Below are 21362 nucleotides of genomic sequence, written 5' to 3'. Positions count from 1 at the left end.
GTCGTGAAGGTTGTTCACCCAAGGGCAGATGTCAAGGTGACAAACTCCTGTCCAGGATTTGTGTGGTGGCATGGAAATTCTTTGGGGAAGGTGTTGGAGGCGCTTGGATTGCAGGGAGAGGGAGCATGTTGGGTTTGGGTGCTGCAGATACTGAGGGATTCCACACCAGCCTGTTGTGAATGGTTTTAATACCTCTGATGTGACAGTGTTCTGCTGTCCAATAATCAGTTTAGATGATTTTAAGGACCTCATCTTTAGCTATTGCACCTCCATTTGGCCTCTCCTCACACCCCCAAGTGCTTGCATCTGTGCTTCACCACATTCCTGCGTGGATCCACTGATGTTTTCCTGGGCTTTTCCTCAGCTCCAGTATTTGTTGGGATATCCTGCTCAGCTACAAAGGGGACAGGGAAGATGTTGATGCTTCTGTGCCCTTCGCAGGGGAGATGCACACACAAGGATCTGTGCAGTTACCTGTGCCAACAAACTGAGCTCCATTTGGGGGTGTGAAGCTCATCTTCTGCTTCTGGAAGAGGTTGGTGTTAGTTTGAGGAAGCTGATGCCCATCTGCAATTGTGGACACAAACAAAGTTCTCCTAAACCTTGGCTTGTCCCTGTGTTACTCCAGAAGGGGGACCCACAGGGACATGCCCTCCATGGACAGCAACATCTGGAAAACCCTTTTTCATCACAAGGTTCTGCAGCCACACCACGTCTTGAAGGTTTGTCCTTAGTGCCAAGGAAATGTTTAGTCTTAATCTTTATTTTGCTTATGTCTACAGGAATGTGACACTTCACTATCAAGTGTCCTTGTGACAGATGTAGGAAATGAGGTGCCAGATTGCTCTGAAATGATCTGACTTCACTGCTGGTACATTTTCAGCCCGTTTTGTATATCCTGGCCTGGAGCAGAGGCCGGTGCTGGCAGAGCAGGTACAGGAGCTGGGGAATTTGGCACGTCCAGCTCACACCTAACATGGCAACAGGCCAGCATGAAGGATGGCAGGAGAAGAGAGGATCTGCAGTCCTGGAGCTCCCTGGAGATGGCAGATGAAGGGATGTACCCCAGAGCAACTTTGAAAGCTGAAGGAAGCACAGAGGGTCTGTGCCACCCTTTTGGGTCCTGCAGAAGAGAGACACTCACCTGGTGACCGATGGAGTCAGCAGAGGCACATCTGGCTTTCCTGAGCAGGGCTTCATTTTCCAGAGCATCTTCCTGATGCTGATAGCACATGCCTGCCTGAGCACAACCAAACTTCCCTCTGTGCTCAGGAAACATTTTTCAGAGATCTTTAGCTTTAACTTGGCTCAGCCATTTCCAGCATTAACATATCTGAAAACCGGTTTCCACTGTGGTTTTGAATCTCAAACAGAAAGCAGCAGGGAGGCCCCAGTCAAGTCTCCAGGGGTAGTTTGTACGTGTTTCAACGCCAGTGGATTTCTGCAAACAAACCTGGCAGCTGAGATGGTCCATGAGCTTCACAGCTGTGGCTGGCAGGGCTCAAGGCAGCTGGAGCTGAGATAAATGAGTATCCTCTATCTTTTGGTCACTTTGTCCAAGTTCACACTGCTCCATTCAGCCCCAGTTCCTGCTCAGTGGAGGGATGGGCCAGTTGTCCCCCTGGCCATGAGAGAAATCAGAGCATCAGTGCAAGATCCAGCTGGAATTTCCAGAGTTGTGCACCTTTCCTGAGCTGCTCACCCACATATTATCTCCTCCCAGAGGTTTCTGTCTTCTAACACAAACTTGTTGCCTTCACTTGACCTTGACTCTCTTCTGAGCATGGCCATTTTCCCTCTGGTTTGAACAGCAAAAGGCTGAAAATCCCTTCCCCTTGCAGAGCACCAGGGACTGTTTGGGCATCTGCATTCAGAGACTGGCTGGAAATCCAGACTTTTTGTATGGGCAAGGCAGAACAAGGATATTCTCCTCAGTGTGTGGAGACACTGGAAAGTACAACAGCCTGGTGAACTCTGGCAAGGCATCCATCAGCAGGTGTCATGGTGTGGTTTGCCAAAATAAAAAGATCCTTTATCTGCTCATCTGTAAGGCTGTGAGGGAATAGTGCCACAGAGCCTGAAAGACCCAGAGAACATCCCTGGAGAGTAACCTGCATTCACAAAGGACCTGACTGCCCATCAGAGCTGCTCATTGCATCAGAGGATGGTAAAAGCCAGAGGCTGAAGTCACTGGTGTGCCACCAACAACCGGGGCACAGGCGAGCGGGCCCTGAGAGCAACAAGTGTTTCCCTCTGCTGCTTCTCCTCTGCAGTGACAGAAAATGTGACATTTCAGCCCTTCCCTGGGAGGATGACAGATCCAGGGGTGGCTGAGGAAGGCCCAAGCCAGTTGGTGGAGGGAGGAGATGGGTTTCCAGCTGCACTCTGTGGCTCTGCACTGTGGTTTCTACAGTGTGCTGGTTGCCATACACGGCAGACATCTGATAGCAAGGGGTTTACAGTTCCAGGAAAGCAATTTGAGAGCCTGGAAGTACTGAAATACAACATGCTCTGAAACAAGAAATTCCCTCATTGTTCAGCAAAACTGGGAGTCAAGTTCTTTCCACTTCAATTTTAACCTGAAATCCTATCTGCAGTGTCATTCGAGCCATGTCAGGACTTAGAAAGCTTTGAGCCAGACACTCCAATGGTCTAAATTGCCATAAACAATTACATCAGAGAAGATCTTGCTGTATTTCCCAGCCCTGCTGTGGCATGCAGATGTGCACCATCAGCCCAGAAGAGCTCGAAGGGCTGTAAATCCTTTTGCTCTGGTGCAACAAGATCCAAAGTCCTTTCATTTGCTCTTCAGCAGGAGGGTAGGGTGACAGAGCTGGGCTGGGCTGGAGAGCTCAGAAGGTTTTTTGAGGAAACTCACAGGATCAAGCCACACTCCAGCCCAGTACAGAGCATGGAGTGAACTCGTGGCTCTTGGCTCTGGTGCTGTGGTAACTCCCCAGAGCAGCAGCAACCCCACACAGCTCTGGATGGTGTCCTGAGGATCCTTCCCATCACATTTTTGTCCCTCTCTGATCTACAGGCTCCAATCCTGAAGTGGAAGGAGGGCTTTCTGGCCAGGATGGACCTTCTGCTCTGAGCTAGCAGAGCTGCTCCAGCAATGCCATGCTGAGATGGGGCTGCTGTCTGGGCTCTGCAGTGCCAGAGCAGAGCAGGAACTTCTCATCCGACACATTGCTCTTGCACAAAGTTGTCCAAACATCACTTACAGCAGAATTTGTCCCAGAGTGGTTTTTGCTCTTTGTTCTTTTCTGTTTCCTGCCACTGAAAACACGATTCAAAGGTTTTCTGCAACAAAGTGCCTCGCTCTGCTGTCGCTGAATCCAGCCATTCACTGCATGCACATGAGCCACAGCTGGCAGCACCACATCCATGGCATTCAGCTCCCTGAAAACACTGAGGTTGCCGAAGGACAATCCTGGAGTCACCACTGGTTTTAATCTCTGCTCTCCATGCAGAAATTTATGGGTTTTTTTGATAATGTACTGAGCTGTTGCTTCCTGGAAAAGCTGGTTTTTGTGCCCTGGACCATGGTCTGTCTGTGGAGTAATTACTTGAAAGAAATTTGTTTAACTCCCCCAGCTAGAGGGTGTGGGGTCAGCCTCTGGCTGAGCAGAGGAAGGAATGGAGAGCACCAGGCTTGGTGTGCAGGGCAGGGCAGTGTGTCAGTGGTATCAGCCAGATCCTCACACCCTTAACCTTAGCAAATGAGTGGAGTTACTCCAAATCCTGCCCTTGAATAATGTGTTAGGAGTAGATGCACAAGATAGTGAAGTGGCTTGCCCAGGGTCATGCAGGAGATCAGTTGGTGGCAGAGGGGGCCCAGGAGATCACAACAGGCCATCCCCCTGCCCTACAGCCTGTCCTTTCCAGTAGCTGCTGTATCAGTGGGGCCAGCTCCAATACTGGAGCCCAGCCTCCAGAGCTGAAGGTGTTTGCACTTGAGTTACAGCCCTGGAGTATCATTACTCATGCAGATCAACACCCAGGAAAGCCTTAAGCAGGTATTTGTCCTGCATCAAAAACCAAAGGTGAATAAAGTTGCTCAGAAGTGCAGTCAAATATGCTGAAAACCTCTGCTTTGAAGAGTATGAGACCAGGAGTCAGGGTGATGTCTCTCTGTGGAGCTGCAGGCCTGGTTCTCCCTGACCATCCCTGGGCACCTCTGCCCATAGCTGCAATCAGCTTCTCCTGCCTTGATAATCCATGCTGGTGGCCCCAGGATCAACCTTTTCTGAACACCCCACTTAGTGGAGAGGAACATGCTGGATTTTGTTGTTTGGGTGATATTATTGTGTGGGATTTTCCCCCTTTTTTTTGCTATTCTGATCTCTGTGACTCAGTCCACCAAATCCATTGAAACCTTTGGAGCAGGCCAGCGTTGCCTGTGAGCCCTGTGCATCCTACAGGGAGTCCCAGAGCTTTCCCAATCCCAAGGGAACTGCTGCTTGCAGCAGCTGAGGCTGCTCCCCTGCAGCTGAGGGGCCGTTCGGCCCTCGCAGGCTCTGCTGCTGGGGGAGGCAGCAGATCCCAGCTGGTCTTTGTTTAGAGTTAATAGGAGTCAAAATGAGCCAGAATTTGAAATAAATCCCATTGACTTGGCACAGTTTCTTTCCTGACTCAGACGAAGGAGACACACTTTTTGGGCAGTTGCTCCAAGATTCCCCTCCTTATTGCAAGAGAGGATTTCATTCTCCTCCTCTTCCTCAGCCCCAGGGCATCTGTGTCCTTCAAAAGGAAGATATTAACCCTTAGTGTTTGGGGGAGTGTCAGTCAGAGTTGTGCTGCCCAGGTACTCTCTATTCTTTTCTTTGCCATTGTCAAATTCTGATACTAATTTTTTGGGGCATTTAGGTTGCACTGTGTATAAAAGCTTCACAGCTCAGTGGGGATGAGGCCTTGCACTTTTCCTACACTTCCCACTCATCTATCAAGCATTTTAGGGGCACCTTTGTCTCCTTTGATTTCTTAAAGACGAGGAAGTAGAGGCAAAGAGAGTGGGGATAAAAAGGATTTTCCCAGAAACAGCTAATTAGTGGCAGTTCAGAGCTATCAGACTGAGCCAGAGCAGCTCACAGCACACAGCGCTGCTCTGTACATGACTCTGCTGCCTTACACTGTGACTGCTTAGGAAAATCAAGTTAAATAGACCTCCTCCTCCTCAAAACCAAAAGCAGCAAGTTTCAGAGCAACAGCTGCATGCAGATAAGAGTTTGCACTTAAGAAGAGAGTTCAGGATACACAATTTTGGGCTGGATCCCCATTTTAAGCTGAGGACCTCATCTGAAAGGAAAGTCACAGCGACTCTGGCTGTAGTCTTGCCATCCAAGACCTTTTTATAGGATTTCCCCAATTTGCTGCTTCTTTGAGCTCAGCCAGCCAGCTCTACCTGCACTCCCCACTCGGGTTTCCACAAGCAGGCCAAGAGCCCATTACTTCCCAGTGCTCCCAGTGAAACCCTCTGAACCTCACAGCACAATCAGGGCTTTCTTCTCGAGAACAGTTGAGTCTTTCTTCTTTCCCCATACTCATTCAGGAGCTGCTGCCCTGTCTCCTCCCCTTCCAGACTACTGCTAGGCAGAGTGATTATGAAATGTGTTTCTTATAAATCCAAAACATTTATGTCTTCAAATGCCCGGCCTAAATAATCCCACTAATTTCCTGAGTGCTTGTGAACTGTCCTCCATGGGGGGAGGCTTCTCTCGATCAAAGTTTATTAAGTAGAGGTTCTCATATGGAGACATTGCTGAGCAGTAGGAAATTATATGGGGCTTTTTCATTTCCCTTTAAATGAGCTCACTGGCTGGGCCTGGACAATATGGGCATGGTCATCCTATGGTTCATGCTTCCTACCTTTATTGCTGCTTTAGGTTTCCTGCCTTTTTCTCATTCAGTGCCTCAAACTATCACTTTTTTTCTTTTCATTTTTCTATCACCATGTAACTTCTTTTCCTCTGCTCAGTAGCTGTATTCTGGTGGTTCTGTTTCTTCCTGCCTTGTTTTTTGGGAGTGAGGAGTGACCTCAGACCTTCACTCAATGACATCCAGAAAAAAATAGTTTGAAAATATCCTGCTGCTCCACAGCAGTCCTGAGCAATCCTGAACAGCCTGAGGCAAGCTTTGGGAAGCTCTCCCACCAGTTCTGTGCCCTCGAGAGCTTCCTTCCTGTGCTGTGCTGCAAGGAAGGCAGGAATATATTTGCCCCCTGGAATGCCAAGAGCCAAAGCAGGATGGTGAGTCACATCTCTGTTACCACTTCCCCGACCCGTTCCCTGCAGCAGGAGCATCACTGGGTGTGGGGAAGTTTGGGTCAGGATTTTTGCCCTGTTTGTTGTTTGGCTCTGTTCAGGGCATATCTCTCTGCAGTTCATTCAACTTCCTTGTTTTGTTTTTCTGGATGTTGTTGTCAGAACATAGATTTCAACTGCTGATGTCTGGAGAATTTAAAGCTGAGCTGCTCATCTATTTGCTCCCACTAAATGTTGCTGTTGTGCTGGGCAATAGATCTGACTTTTCTGTCGAGGCCATCAGCAGCTGGAAGTCTCTTTTTCTTTTTCTTTAAAAATTAACCAATTTGCATTGGAAAATAAACCATTCTTCTTTCCCTTAGGGGAATATCTAAGGCTATACTTAAAAAAAATCCTTGTAAATCTGTGTCCCTACTGAAGATGACAATGAAATTTTAAACATGCTAGACCTAAGACTATATATATATTTTTTTTTTTCTGCTTTCCTTGGATATTTTGGCATATCTGAAGGCATGTGACTTAATAAAACGGCTGCTTTCCACTGTCCCTGGTCACAAATATCATCATCATCTGGAGGTACTGAAATGCTTCTCTAGTAAAGAATGCAGAATCTAAAGAGAAATCACCATTTTAAAATAGTCCCACTGATAGAAGAAGTTTGGAAAGAAGATATATTTTCTCAGCAAACCAGTAACCCAAAGCATACAACAAAATGTGTACAAACCCAGGAACAAAAGCATCGAGTGTTCAGTGCCTTGGCACAGTGACCCAGCTGATGTGAGTCCAGCAAAGGGAACTTGGATTTCATTATTTTGATGTGCAGGCTTTTGTACATCTTCTGCCCTCACTCCTATCTCTGCTAAAGAGAGGAGAAATCTTAGGAACCTTAGGAACTTCACACTGCAGTAGAAGAGGTACCAAAAGGTGACACATTCCCAATGAAGTTTGGGGAGAGCCTGGATGAAGATACTATCTCATTGAATTTTATTTTTATCTTTTTTTTTTTTTTCTTCCTGTTCTGATTTTTCTTTCTGCCCTGATATTTTTCATCGCTGGACAGATGAGTCAGAAGAATGGAGACAGAAACAATGGGACTATTTCTGAAGGCTACAAAAGATGTTGCTGGGCTTTTTCTTCCCTGTGCAATGTGTGGAGTGTGGCAGTGCAGTGATTTCTGGGAACTGTGCAAACCCCTGCATGTGTGCCCTGGGAACATCTGGGATTGCAACAGCAACCACATCTGGATCATCACAAGTAGAGATATCGCATATCTGGGAACCCCAGACAAGTGTTGAACTGCCTCTAAATTCATCTGGGCAGAATTCCTGCGCAGTTGGAGAAAGCATATCCAGGAAAATCAGACACATGGTAGGCTTCCCACTCACCAGCAGAGCTTGCTGGCCAAAGTCCTAGAAAGCGTGCTGGGAGAGCACAGAAATATCCCTGACTGATAGAGCTTATTCCTCCCGAGGAGATGACTCAGTGAGTCAAAATCTGAGCCACGTCTCTGCCAGTGGTGTCGCCAGCGTGGTTTGACCCATTTTTTTATGCCAGCCAGGCTTTTAACTAGTGGATGAGAGTCAAGAACAGCAAGGGAGGCTTGGAACGAGGTCTCCATGGCTTCCTGTGAGTGGCAGCTCATCTCACTATCACTGACAGGAGCTGGTGATGCTGCCAATGTTTCTTTCTTCAGCAATGGAGAAAGAGCTGCACCCAGCTGGAGGATCCAGGAGAGCCTTCTGGAGCAGATGAACATCCCTGCTCTGTGATAAGGGGAAAATGGTACAAGGAGTTCATTGCAGCCCATATCTGTGTTCACATCCAGCACTGAGGGAAAAGACAAGCTGAAGGAGCCCTGAGGAAGTTGGAGAAGCTGTTTGTACGTGGCACAGTCTCACTGTGCATTGAGCTCATTTTTGTGAGCAGGACTGTCAAAGTCTGGTTTGGTTTTTGTTGTTTACCCTCTCCCAGATGACTCCAGCCTCTCTATTTGTACTCCATGATGGTGAGTGCAAGCAGGAACCTGAATGCTGGCAGATTTTAGGAGCAGTGTGGAAATTTTGTTTCTCAGATAGGAAAATTTAAAGCTTAAACTTTAAACCTCTCAAAAAACAAAGACATTTTCCAATGCAGGATAGAATCAAGTTTCAGTCATGAAACTTCCATGGGAGATGTATCCTGTTGGAGGGAGCCAGGCTGTACTTCAGGCTCTTCTGAATTAGCTGTGAGATCCTGGTGACCTCCCCATGGGCAGGGTTCACCTGCTCTGCCCAATGACAAAGAGTGTGTCTCATCAGTGTGCTGGTACCTGCATTTTCTACAGGCAACAGAACACATTCTCAGCCTGGGGATGGAACCTCTGCATGGAAATCTTTGTTTCATGAGCTGCCACAGCACTGCAGCACATCTGAGCGTGCAAAACTGCTCTGCTGGAGAAGACCAAGGGCTTGGCCATCACTGGGTTAGGAACAGATCTATCTTAAAATGGGCTTTCTCCCATCTGCAGAAGCATCTAGTGCTTGTGCTTCCACAAGCTCTTAAAGCACAGTCCAGGGAGACTGATGGAAAAACACTATGCAACTGATTAAAAGCCCCAGTTGTCTCTTTATTCAGTCACATCTTGTTTTGGCAGCAAAGTTTTGTGAGTGATTCCACTCTTCCCTCTCCAAATTTTTAAGCCATAATGTGCCAGGGCACTGCTGCAGAGCAGGGGCTGTGGGTGTTACTGTGCTTCAGGTGCTGAGGAGCAGGTCCCACAGGGAGCTGCTGTAGAGCTGGAAGGGTCTGGCCATTTCTGATGCTTTCATTAGTGAGGGCTTCTCTGTATTCCTGTCAAAAGTGTAAATCACGTGGGTGATGCTGGAGGCTTGGCACCCATCATCTGCTGCGGCTGCTCGGCATCTGTGGGAAAGTAGTTCCAAAAGTGATCTCTTGGAAAGTGGCAGCAAAAAATAGCACACACACAAAAAAAAACCCCTGAGCACTATGGAAGAGACACAGAACAAGGCTCATGTGCTCCTCAGCAGGGACCTGTCCTTTGTGAAGCCTAATGGTGTTGGCAAGGTGGGCTCCTGAAATGTTTGACTTAGGTAAAATGGAGCTATTCCCTCTGGGGAAGTGAACTGGCACAAGTCTTTAGGGTTGGAATAAATCTGAATTGCTCCTTTGTGTTCAGAGCAGGCACTTCTGAGGCCTGTGTTTCAGATCAGAGTGAATGTCTCCTGATATGTCTCTCTTTTTAAGTTGCTTTTATTCGTCTGAGACTGCAGCACTAATCATGGTGAAAATTATACCTTCCCTTAGCTGGGAGGCAGGGGAGCAGAGGGAGAGATGTAGTGCTGGTGTGGAGATGCTGTTGAAAAGTTTGTCACAATTGCCAAAAAGCATGAGTTATTTTCTTCAGTTATACTTTTTGCTTCTTTTTGTCAAATTCAAAATATTCTGTCTCCCTTGCAGCCAACAGGGTCAAACACTGGAAAAAATGAGCTCCCTGAGGTCCCTCAGGAGAGACTGCTGAATTTAGCTGCTCATCATGGCACATTTCTGTGGTGTGGGTGTGAGGAGGGGCAGCAGGTTCTGAAAGCAGTTCAGCATTCCTGTCTATACTTGCCACAGATCCCACCTGAAGTTTTGCATCCCACAGAAGCCTGATCAGAAGATTGTGGCTTCTGCATGTGGCAGTAATAATAGAAATAGAGGGAGGGGGTTTTCGCTGTGAGCAGGAAGTTGTGTGTGGATAGAGAATGAAACCATTGCCTGTTTTCACAAGGTAAAAATAAGGAGAAGTGCTGTGGAATCAAAGGTTCTATTGGTAAGGTCCTAAAACTATATAAAAAGGTTATAAATTAGGTTGATACCTAATTTAGGGCCAAAGTTGATGAAGGATACAGCTCTTGGTAGAGTAGTGGTGCAGAGATGGCAGCTCAGGTGCAAAACAGAGGAAACCTTTTGTGGGAATCAGGGTAAATGTGTTTTCCACATTTCCACCCATTCTGTAGCAGAGGCTGGGTAGGTGCATTTCAGGAAATCCTTCTTTTGCACCCTTGGAGACAGATGGATACATCTGATGGCAGTTTTCCATGACCCACCTATCTGCAAGATGTCATTTTAAAGTCATCATCATCAAAATTATCACAGTATCACCTTTCAGCTGTGTTGCCCAATAATCACCTGAGCACAAAGATCTTTCCACCTTTAAGCAATGAGGTTTCCTCCATGTGTTGGAGCAGCTAAAGGCCAAACTCAGCCATACCCCAGCTGTAGCACCTGTGGATTGTGGTCTGACCTGCACCATTTCCTGGCCTCCTTGTTGGCCCCCGTGGGTGGGTGAGGATGCTCTCAGGTTTGTGTGTGCTAGGGAAATGCCTTGGGAGTAGCTGGTTGGGATGAGACTTCATTGCTTTCCCATTCCAACAGCTTGTTGGGTTTTTTTTCCCTCTTCCAGGGACCAGAAGGGAAACCAGGAAAACAGGGGGAAAAGGGCAAGCCTGGCCAGAAGGTAGGAACATCTTTGCTAACATCACAGCCTGCGGTTCTCCCTTTCGTTACTCATCTCAGATATTTTCCTGCAGAAGTTTTGTCCTACACTGATGTCAGTACCTTTGCTCTGCAGGGCAGCAAAGGCTACCAGGGGCAGCTCGGCGGGATGGGATCCCCAGGGAAGCAGGGGCCGAAGGGGAACCAAGGCCCTAAAGGATCCCGAGGTACCCTGGGACCGATGGTGAGAAGAGCTCTGCAAACGGTTGAACACAACACAGAGAAACCTGACTGGCAGTGGTGGGCACGGGCCTGAATGGAGCAGAGAGCCCAGAGAGGCTTCAGGACACTGAAAGGGAAATGCTGTTAGATGGGTTTAATTGGCCAAAACATCTCAACCCTTGTTCCGAGCAGCACGGGAGAGTCCACGGGGGTGGTTGGGTTGGTGCCCCGTGAGCCCAGCTCACGTTGCATCGAGGCAGTTCTTCACAACTCCCCAGATAGGCTGAAATTGCTGAAATATTGGGGATTTTTCCTCAGCTGAGTGAGCTGATAAGCTATTTTTTGCTAAGATCTTCCCCTTTGAGACTGCACACTCATGGCAAGAGCTGCTTCCAAGTCAAGCTGTGTTGTTATAAGGAATTCTGCCTTGGATTTCTGCCCTGTTTCTACACCCACTCTTGATCTGCTTATCTAAAACACTTGGAGCAAGAAGAAATATAGGATGGAAAGGGTTTGAACTGGGTACTGAAGGTGAGGCTTCCAGAGAGAACAGCCATAGTATGGCAGAGAGGGGAGAAAGTTAATTTGTTTTAGGCCCAAGATAAAAATACATTGGGACAGCAGTGGTAAATAAAAGTAGCGCCCATGCATTGCAGGCTGGTTATGAAACTTCTTATACTCTATTTGATAGAACTTGGTGCAAAATCAGGAGTTATTTATGAACTAGAAGTAGTGGTGATATTTCAGAACAGTAGCAAATGAGTGATGGAGTGAAGGTTCTGCTGATAGTGTTTTCCTGCACTAAAAATTATGGCCTCACCATATATCCTCCCTTAATAGTCTTTGGCAAAGCCTCCATGGATTATTTCACAAGGAAGCAAAGCAATATCTGAGCAACACTCTATTGGAGTGGACATGTCTCTGTCTTGTGGAAATGGCTTTATTCCATGCTAAATGGAATTAAATGGAAACTCTGTGACTCACTTTAATCTGATGATCTGATTTAAACCCTTTTGTTCACTTTGCTAAAGATGTTATTCTGGTCTGTGGAAGTCAGGTGGACTTCCTAGCACAACACTAATTTGGATATAGAGACATGCAGGAGGGCAGATGAGGAGCACACAAATGCAGCCATTTCTGACAGCAAATCTGAGTGAGGTGGGGGATCTCTTGCTGTAGGCTGGCAAAGGCACAGAAAGGCCTCCTGGGGTGTCCTGGTGGCTGCAGCAGAGCTCACTGGTGGCCAGGATGAGAACTGGCCACAGTCCCACGTGGTGCTGAGCTTTGCTCTGCACAGCCCAGTGCATCCCCTCTCGTGCTAACACCGTGGTCCGCTCTCTCAGTCCCTCTGTCTTTGCCTCTCCAGGGAGCTCCAGGAAGGATGGGTGCTCAAGGGGACCCAGGCTTAAAGGGTTACCAGGTAAGGGTTTTATTTTCATCTCCCAGCTTTTATCTGTTCTTAAACACAACAAAACTGCCACTCCAGGATGCAAATTTTTCTTAAACCGTGATTTATTTCTGATCTCGAGTTTAGTTCTTTGTCGAGTCTCCATCTGCACCACCTGCATTTGGTTCATCTCTGCCCATGTGACCCACATGTCCCTCCAAAGCTGGCATGAACCACCCAGGGCTTGTGAGATCTGGCAGGGAACCAGGGAGGACTTTGAGTCCCACAGCTCTTTCCTGCCTCCTCACGTGCTGTCTGCTCTCCACAGGGACATGCAGGACCACCGGGGCCGATTGGACCACCAGGGCCAAAGGGGGAAAAGGTAGGTTCAGGGCTTTGGCCATCTCATTTCCCCTTGAATGAGTCCCACTGCTGTAACTCCCATGCATCTGCACTCTCCTCACCCTGTGGCAGTGGCAGAGGTTTCTCCTCAACCACACAGCCACTTACACAGCCCCTCAAAGCTGCAGCCTTGCCTCTGCCAGTCAGTGCCAGGACACCCGTGGCACCAGCACGTGCTTCCCAGACACCACATGCCCTCGTGCCAGAGGCAGAGCCAGCAGGAGCAGCCCTGAGGATGTCTTCTCCCTGCACCCACAGGAATTCGGCTCAATCCCCAGGCCAGAAGGAATCAGACCCGCAGCTTTCTGTGATCGGGTCAGAATAACTCCCTGCACAAACAGCTGATCTTCAGCTGCTGGCGTTTCTCCTCTGCATGGCCCTTGCTCCATGTTCCTTGTGCCCCACCTTTCGACAGCCCCCTGGCTGCAGCTGCCCTGACTCAGAGCCCTCTTTCCACGGTGGCTTTTCCCTGGTGTTTTCCCCCTTTTGCTGAGTCAGCACAGCCATAACCAGTTCAGGCTGGAGCAGTGACTCATGCTTTAATGGTTTCCTGTCGGCTCCACCGGCCCCTTGGCGCTCCCAGAGCTGATGGTGTCCTTCACATGCCTTCCACAGCCATGCTCCCTCCCTCCCCGCCGAGATCTCTCTGCAGAAGGCTCTGGGGAGAGCTCGTTGTGACCTTCCAGAACTTAAAGGGGGCTGTCTAAAAGAGGGGAGCAGCTTCCTGCAATAGGACAAGAGGGGATGCTTTCAAAACAAAAGTGTAAAGATTTTGGTTAGATGTCAGGAAGTTCTCTAATCAGGCTGCCCCATCCCTGGAAGTGCCCAAGACCAGGTTGGATGGGGCTTGGAGCACCCTGGTCTGGTGGAAGGTGTCCCTGCCCATGGCAAGGGGTGGAAGGAGATGGGTTTTAAGGTCCCTTTCAGCTCAGACCATTCTGTGATTCTCCCTTGGTGCGGGAAGGGAAGTGATGGTGATGGGGACTGGTCAGTCGTGAGGTCCCCATGAAGAAGAGAGATGCATGAACTCTTTCTGCTCATTTTTAATCCCCATCACCAAGACAGCATTCAGCTTTGGCTCTGCACACAGGTGGGAGGGCAGCTGTCGTGCAGACAGGAGCTTCATCACTTACAGAATGAGCTTGTAAGGACTTGCCCTTGCTGGGGCTTTGAATGGATCCTTTCAGCTCAGGCTCCTGGTGTCAGGATACCCTGTTCACATTGTGCTCTGCCTGGAGATTCCCCGTGCACCCAGGAATCCCTGAGGCAGGGCAAGCTGTTGTGTTCCATTAAGACATTTACACGATTGAGATGTGCAGATATGTATGTCTATTGCTTAAATTACAGCTGTAGTTTTATCTGAAAACATTTAAAGTTGCCATCTTGAAAGCTCCTGTAATTTCAGTAGCAAATGATCCCCAAATTATTCATCTGAAGCACTCAGTGGAGCATTTTGCCCTTCACCAACAAGATGTTGCTCTACAAAAGGACACTAGAAAAGCACCCCTTGAGTGGATCTGGTGTCAAAAGAGCACAGCAGCGTTATGATAAATTAATTCTACATGCAAGTGTCCAAGCTGAAGCCTGATGAAGCCACCAAAGCGTCCAATGCTCCCTGCTAAGGGTAGTCAGCTCTGTTAATGACCACTGACAGCTGGATCTCCTCATTAATGTTCTCCTGGGATGCCAGTGGGTCTGCTGACACCTTGCTGGGGAGCAGAAGGAGGAGATCCTGAACCAGGAGGGCACAAAATCATGTACTGAGCCTCCAGCACTGCTTCCTGCAGCATCCAGGTGCTCCACAAAATCTTGCATCGAAGTTTTCCTACCCACCCTCCCTCATCTCCCAAGAGTTGCCTGGATCCCAGCCTAAAGACAGGCAGATTCCTTCCCTCCAGACATCTGTAACCTCTCACAAGTGTGTGAACACAAAAATGGAAGCCTGAAAGTGAGAAAGAAAGAGAAAATGGGAACGGGGCTGTGAGTACTCTGTGAGCTTTAAGCAACGTGGTAAATGGAGCCGTGCTGAAGGGGAGGATGAAATGCTGGGGAAGGTCTTCCATTTGTCAGAGAAGAAAGCAGTTTGGAGAGAGGCACTGCTGTGGAATCCTGCTCCCTTGTGCCATCCCAGCCAGCTACTCCACCACATTTCATACATTTGCAGCTCCTCAAAGAGGCCTTGCTCAGAGCAGACGCCTGCTCTTGGCAGCTGCTTAAAGCAGTCCAGATGGGATCCTTTTAAAAATTACAAACTGGTGTATCTCACTTTGGGACAGGAGCCAACAACAACAAGCCTTCCCTTCTTCTCCATGCATTTTCCATTTGTATCCTAACATGTTTACTTTGCTGCCCTTTACTCTAACTTTTTTCACTGCAACTTTCTGAAGAATTAGCGCAGACCTTTCATCTCTCTCTCAAGCAGCTGAGGCACCAGGAAGCTCTGGAGGAGCTCAGTTTCGCAGTCCTAAAGCTGACCAGGCTGCAGGGTTTTCTCAGGCAGGAGACAGAACAAGGTGGGGATTAGCCTCAAGAGGAAACAAAGCCACAATGGGGAGAAAGTCTGTGAGTCTTGATGCTCTTCAAGAGTCCCCAGAATTGGGAGTTTTCTCTGAGTTCATCACACTCATCTCAGCTCCCAAATGGCAAAGGTGTGCACATCCAGCTTGTGAAGAAGCAATCAGTGTCAAGACTTCTGCATAGCAACAGATGAACTGGGATGATTTTTTTTCCCTGAGAGTTGAGAAATGGTGGCTTTGTTTCCCTTCTAGTCAACATTCCTTAGATAGTGGCTAGAAAGCAAACCAGTTGCCAGGTATTTTGCTGCTGGCTTCCGGCAGCAAGTTCAGTAGCGCTGGAAACCATCGGCAGAGCCTGTGAGGGTTTGCTTCCCCTCCTCTCTTCTCTGCCACCCAAGTTTCTCTCAGAGGCAGGCAGGCTCACCAAGAAATTTTCCAAGTGTCCTTACTATCAGCAGCTGCAACTCCAACAGGAGAGTAGACCAGAGAGAACATCAAAGAGAAATGTAAATACACCAGAAAGGGCTGGTGCAACCACTGAGAGTTACACAAGTCTGTGAAAAACTTGGCTCTGCAGTTTTTGGAGATTTGGATCTTCTTGAAGCACCCAAACACCCGCAATACAGCAGCTCCACTGTGCCAGAACCCCCCAAACTGCATCAAAGGAGCTCTGAGACTTGCTCATCCTAAGGAGCCAAAGTGCCAGAGACTGCTATGGAGCAGTCAAAAACTGGAGGAGCTGGAATGTCACATTCTTCCATGGGGAGCAGAGAAACAGCCATCTCTGAGCTAGACTCCAGAGAAAACAGGACATCTTGACCCTGAGTGACTTTCACAACAGAATTCAAAAGGATTGTGTCTCTGTTAAGTCTTAAGGGATCTTTCTGTGGATGTTTTGGAGGGACCTCAGTCATAAATAAACCGGGTGATGTTATCTACCAGCCAAACCATGAGCTCTGAGCTCGTGCTGGGGAGCATCCCAGCAAGGAGAGGAGTGTGTAAGGGGCTGTCTCACCTGGCTGATTGTAAAACAAGCCCACAGTGGTGGCACACAACCAAGGAGCCCATGCAGACCACCCGTGCTCTCACTGCAGCCCAGACAGCACTCAGCCAGGGTGGGGAAATGCTTGATTAAAGAGTTTGGTTGAACTGTCAGCAATAAAATTCAGAGGCAGAGAGCTATTTCCCATATTGTCGTAATTACATCCGGCTTGCTTAGTTTTAGGAATTGTTGAAAATAACCCCTTGCACCTGGTTACTTAAGGAGGAGAGTTAGACCAGGCAAAAACAACCACCAGAAATCAGGAAAGCAATGTGAAGAGTCAGTGAAACAAACAACAAAAAAAAATTGTTTAGTCTTTCTTTGGATGAAAAGGGAGTAAATTCAACAGAGGCTTTGACTTCCCATGATACAGAAGGACTGGATTGGATCTGTACAGGAGCATCTGCTCTAAAATCTGCTGTTTATATTAATACTAACATTTTATTCACAGGGACAACAAGGTGATGACGGGAAGGTAGAAGGCCCACAAGGACCACCTGGAGACAGAGTAAGATGTTAAATCCCTTCTCTAATCAATCCTGGAGTGATTTTTATGGGTGGATTAGTTGGGTTGCAGCCTTACTTGTAGAGCATGCACAAGCCACTGAGATATTGCAGATGGCAGCTTGTTTACATCCCACTCAAATCTTTTTGTGCTCTTGTAGGGCCCCATTGGTGACAGAGGTGACCGAGGGGAGCCTGGAGACACTGGTTATCCTGTGAGTCTTATTCCAAATGCATGAATCAAAAATGTTTGCCTTGGGGAAGTGCTCCCAGTCCACATCAGCCCCAGTTCATAACCTGCTGTTGTCCCTGCTCAGCTGCTGCACACGGCTGTGATTCAGACAAGGAACAATTCAGTTGTCTTTACCTAAAGCAGTAAAAACATTGCTGAAGGCAAGAAAGTCAGCACCTCACCCTGCCCTGCACCTGCCTGAGGCTAAAAGAATGAGCAGGACCATGTGAGCACAGGTCTCTGTGATTATCAAGGAGACATCCTAGACAAGGTGTGTGCAAGAGAGTCCATGTCAGTGCTGGGTAAATTTCAAGACCGATGTGCCCGTGGCTGTAGATTCTTCCATGGGAAGATCTGTGAACTTTAAGATTTGGAGACTTCCAAAATCTTTGCAAGATTTCTCTCAAAAGCAAAACCAGGGCTATGAATTATCCTGCTGTGCTCCTTATACCCTCTTTGCAGGTCATTTTCAGATGATTGGGGCTGATCTGCAAAGGCTCCATGAATTGTTACCTCCATTCAAAAGCACCTGGTCAGAGTGACCCATTACAGTAATTTACAGAAGATTTTGAATTCATTAGAGTAGCAGTGCTGCTGCCTTGTTTTCTAGGACAGCTGTCTCCAACTGTTCACTTCCATTAGTGCTGTGTGTATTTTGGGATGCATTAGAACACCTTTGCTGCTTAGCTGGTGATGAGCAGTTCCTCTTTCCAAAGCATATCCACAGGAACATGGGCACTACCCACAGCTTCACCGTTTCTGTATCAGCAGAATGCAGGCACGTGTGTCTCCTCCTGCCCTTTAAATCATGTTACATTCATTTTTCTTTCTCATTGCCACAAAAGAACAAAGACATGTTCCCTCTCTGTTTTTTATTTAAGGGTCAGGAAGGGCTTGATGGAGAAAGAGGAAAACCTGGGCAGCAAGGCTTACCGGTAAGAGATGCTGTTTATTGTGAGGTACCCAATGCCTCAGGCAGGGGAGAAAGTGGGAAGTGGGAAGGGCTGCAGTTAGGAGTGTGTGATGAGTGTGAAATGTGGACATTTCCATCAGCCCAGGCCTATGGAATGGACATTTTGAGCCACATTTGAGACTTATAAATGGGTGACAAAATAGAGAGCACTCCCAGTGCCTGTTTCCAAAACCATCCTTTCTGAATGGTCCATCAGGGACTAGAAATCTTAGGAGATGGGTGGTGGGAGATGACAATGACACTGGGAAGGTCTGCTTGGAAGTGATCCATTTGATGTGCTGCTGGTCCAGTGTGAGGTGAGACCATATTATTCTACTTGCAAGTTGTTTCCTCTCAAACTGGTGAAAGACTTTGTGAAAGACTAAATTAAATCCAAACTCAAGGGAAGGACTTGTTATTCCCTTGTTATATACAGTAGCATCTGATCTTTATATGTGGCAACTGTGAGTGTAGCAGCACATTAAATGTAGTTCATATTGGGAAATAAAGTTGAATCGATTCCCACTCTTTGTAAGGATGCTGGGAAGAGCAACAGACTCTATTTTGGGATTAAAATGGTAGTGCTCTGTTATATGGCCCAGAAATGAGTAGAGCTGCTGCATTCCCCAGTGGATGTCATTCATTTGGGGGTTGTAGCCCCTCAGATGATTCAGATGGAAGCAGGAACTTTGGATTGTCTTTAGTAAAGGTCCATTAGAAACGTGGCTCAAAAACAAGCTGGAAAAGGAAGGAGAGTTTTTGCAGGGAGTCCTTCCTAAGCATTTATTTGATGTTAGTCCATAAATTGCCACTGACACAAATATAGACCAAAAAACCAACCTGGCTGCCCAGGAGAAAAGACTGAGATGGGTGTGATGGGGAAGAGACCAGCAAGAGAGCAGTGATTTACCCTCTCTGCTTTACTCCATAGGCAGTTTTCTAACACCTGACCCCCAGGTGAAACCAAGGCAAGGGCTGCAGTGTGCAAAAGGGAGGTGGCACCAGCAGCCTCAGTGTAAAAACTGCTCGTTCTGCACACAGGCTCCTTCCTGCCCCCTTCTCAGCACTGCTGTCCAGGAGCCATCTGGAATTTGGTGAATGATTTCCACAAATACAGGCACCACCCAAGTGCAGGGCAGAGTTGCTTCTTCCCCAATGACACCCTGTTAAATTCTCTCTGGAGACAGTTCCTTGCTCCTTTTTCCCCAGGGGCCTGTCTGAGTACAGGCAGTTTCCCTGAATTGTTTCCATACAGTCAGCGTTACTAGGGCACAAAAAATGCTGTTCTTTGTACTTCATGCAAGATACTGCCAGAAGAGAATTTTAAGCAGATTTTTCTTGTTTATGTTTTGTAGGGAGATCCTGGATCACCAGGCAAGCCAGGAGCAAAGGGATCCAAAGGTGAAGTGGTAGGTTTCAGCAGGGTGGATTTACAGTGTCCCAAGTTTAAAGAAAATCTCTAATTAAGAGAACTCTCATGGTTTTGCCCAGCACGTGGGATTTTTGCTTATGGTCTGTTCCTTGAAAGGCTGTGGAGATCCTTGTGGGAGGGCTGTAAACTTTTGGGTGTCCAAGCCCAGTGGTTTGTTGGCTTTGTGGAGCTGGAGAGGATTAAGACAATTCCAGCTCCAGCATGATGGGTGATTCTTGGGCAGGTCTTTAGTCCCTGACATGGGTTGTGTCTCTTTCCCATGCCCTGTTTGTGCTGTCTCCAGACACAGCTGGCTCATCCAGCCCCAAGGAGGGCTGAGCCAGGCAAGAGTCTCTCCCTTTCATTTGAACCATGAACTTCTCTGGCTTGAAACCTTCTGGGTTTGGAGTCCATTTATCCATGGAGTTGTTCCTTGGAACAATCCCTCCAACTTCTTGTCCTTATTAAGCAAGAAAACCCAGGACACATGGATCCTTCAGGGTTCAGTGGGGCACTTCATACCTACTCCTACCTCCACATCTGGCTGTAATGACAGCTTGGTAATTATTCTCACAGCCCAGGGACTTTATTTGCTAAAACATAAGTATGTGACCTCAATACTCAGCAAATTCCTGCTCTCTCTTGGCAAATGTCAGGGTTTTTAATCTGACCCTGCTGGGGGTAATGCCAGAAGATAGTTTTAGGTCTTCTTGGCAAGAAGTGTACCAGGTGATAAAGTAAATTAATTCTGCCCATCGCTGGACAAGCTGGAACTGCCTTTGGATCTAATGAATAGCGGGGGAAGCACCCCCAGGAATATTTCTTTCATGTAGCTGGCCAGTCTGGTCCTCTGCAGATGGAGAAACAATGCACAGAAAATGAGTTCTTCCATTTAAAAGTGCTTCAGTACATGACCTCACTGAGAGAGCCCTAGTGAAGGTGATGAGGCTGAGTTTTCCATTCATTCTGCACAAATTAATCCTTTTTACAGCTAATAAACCTCAGGAGTATTTCTTTTCTGCCTCTATTCACAAAGCAGCATTGCAAATTTCAGACAGAAGACACCCTTTTTAATTTCCATTAGCTCTCCAAAACAGAGTTACTTCTCAGAGAGAAGCCCCTCCCTGAACACCCTCGGAGGACTCACTGGGTCCTGGTTTGCTGTCAATAAACTGACAGAGCACTCAGGGTTTTAGCATCTTGTTCTAATGTTTGCCAGTGTACCAAGTCCTCCCTCGAGTTCATCCTGCTTTATTTGTCCTCATCTGCTCTGTATTAGGAAAAATGCAGGTCCTTGCCTTCTAGCTATTCATTCCTGCCCTAGAACTCTCAAGACATACGAAGAATCACTTGCAATAAAACCAAGCAGCAGTTCATTCCCCAGCACTGGAGCAACTGACTTTATAAATCTCCCTTTTATAAAACTCTTTCCAGTCATTATCCAAAAGCACACCCTGAAGTCACAGTCCCAAGTGGAGCCTGCAATTTTAGATGTTTTTGTTGTTTTTTTTTTACTTGCAGGGTCAAAAAGGAAAGCAAGGAGCACAGGGCAGTGCAGGGAGCAGAGGCTCACCGGTAGGTGAAAATTGAGTTTTCTGCCCCAGGAAATGCTGTCTGGGAGCTCCTTCTCTAATACCTTTGTGATTTCAGGGCATCCTTGGGCTACCAGGTCCTCGAGGAGTGGTGGGAAGGCAGGGTCAGGAGGGTGCCCCTGGAGTGGACGGAGTGCCCGGGAAGGACGGCGTGCCTGGGACGCTGGTAAGCTCCAACTGCAACCTTGTGGCATGGACAGCAAACACAGCGCTGGAGCTGGAGACCTGAAAGGTAGCACAGGACAAATCATGATCCAGTTATGGATATTCCAGTTTACATGTACCCAGAGTGGATTTTCTTCACATACCACTTGCACATAGAGGCAGCAGCTGCCTTTGCATGGCCAGATCTGTAAATAA

The 21362-nt window shown here is 47.7% G+C and overlaps 1 protein-coding gene across 1 annotated transcript in view; it reads left to right on the top strand.

The window, feature by feature from the left end:
* The window catches only part of LOC131586732 (collagen alpha-1(XXVII) chain-like), a 138013-nt gene that overhangs the window by 107157 nt on the left and 9494 nt on the right, over positions 1 to 21362 (top strand). The window contains exons 38-47 of the mRNA XM_058853891.1: positions 10711 to 10764; positions 10879 to 10986; positions 12331 to 12384; positions 12680 to 12733; positions 16763 to 16819; positions 16977 to 17030; positions 17929 to 17982; positions 19355 to 19408; positions 20932 to 20985; positions 21061 to 21168. Of these exons, the coding sequence (XP_058709874.1) occupies positions 10711 to 10764; positions 10879 to 10986; positions 12331 to 12384; positions 12680 to 12733; positions 16763 to 16819; positions 16977 to 17030; positions 17929 to 17982; positions 19355 to 19408; positions 20932 to 20985; positions 21061 to 21168 (651 nt within the window). The remainder of the gene's footprint in view (positions 1 to 10710; positions 10765 to 10878; positions 10987 to 12330; positions 12385 to 12679; positions 12734 to 16762; positions 16820 to 16976; positions 17031 to 17928; positions 17983 to 19354; positions 19409 to 20931; positions 20986 to 21060; positions 21169 to 21362) is intronic.

This window comes from Poecile atricapillus, chromosome 20 (genome assembly GCF_030490865.1).
Source record: "Poecile atricapillus isolate bPoeAtr1 chromosome 20, bPoeAtr1.hap1, whole genome shotgun sequence".
In the NCBI taxonomy this organism is placed as follows: Eukaryota; Metazoa; Chordata; class Aves; order Passeriformes; family Paridae; genus Poecile; species Poecile atricapillus.
This window is presented reverse-complemented; position numbering and strand designations above follow the sequence as displayed.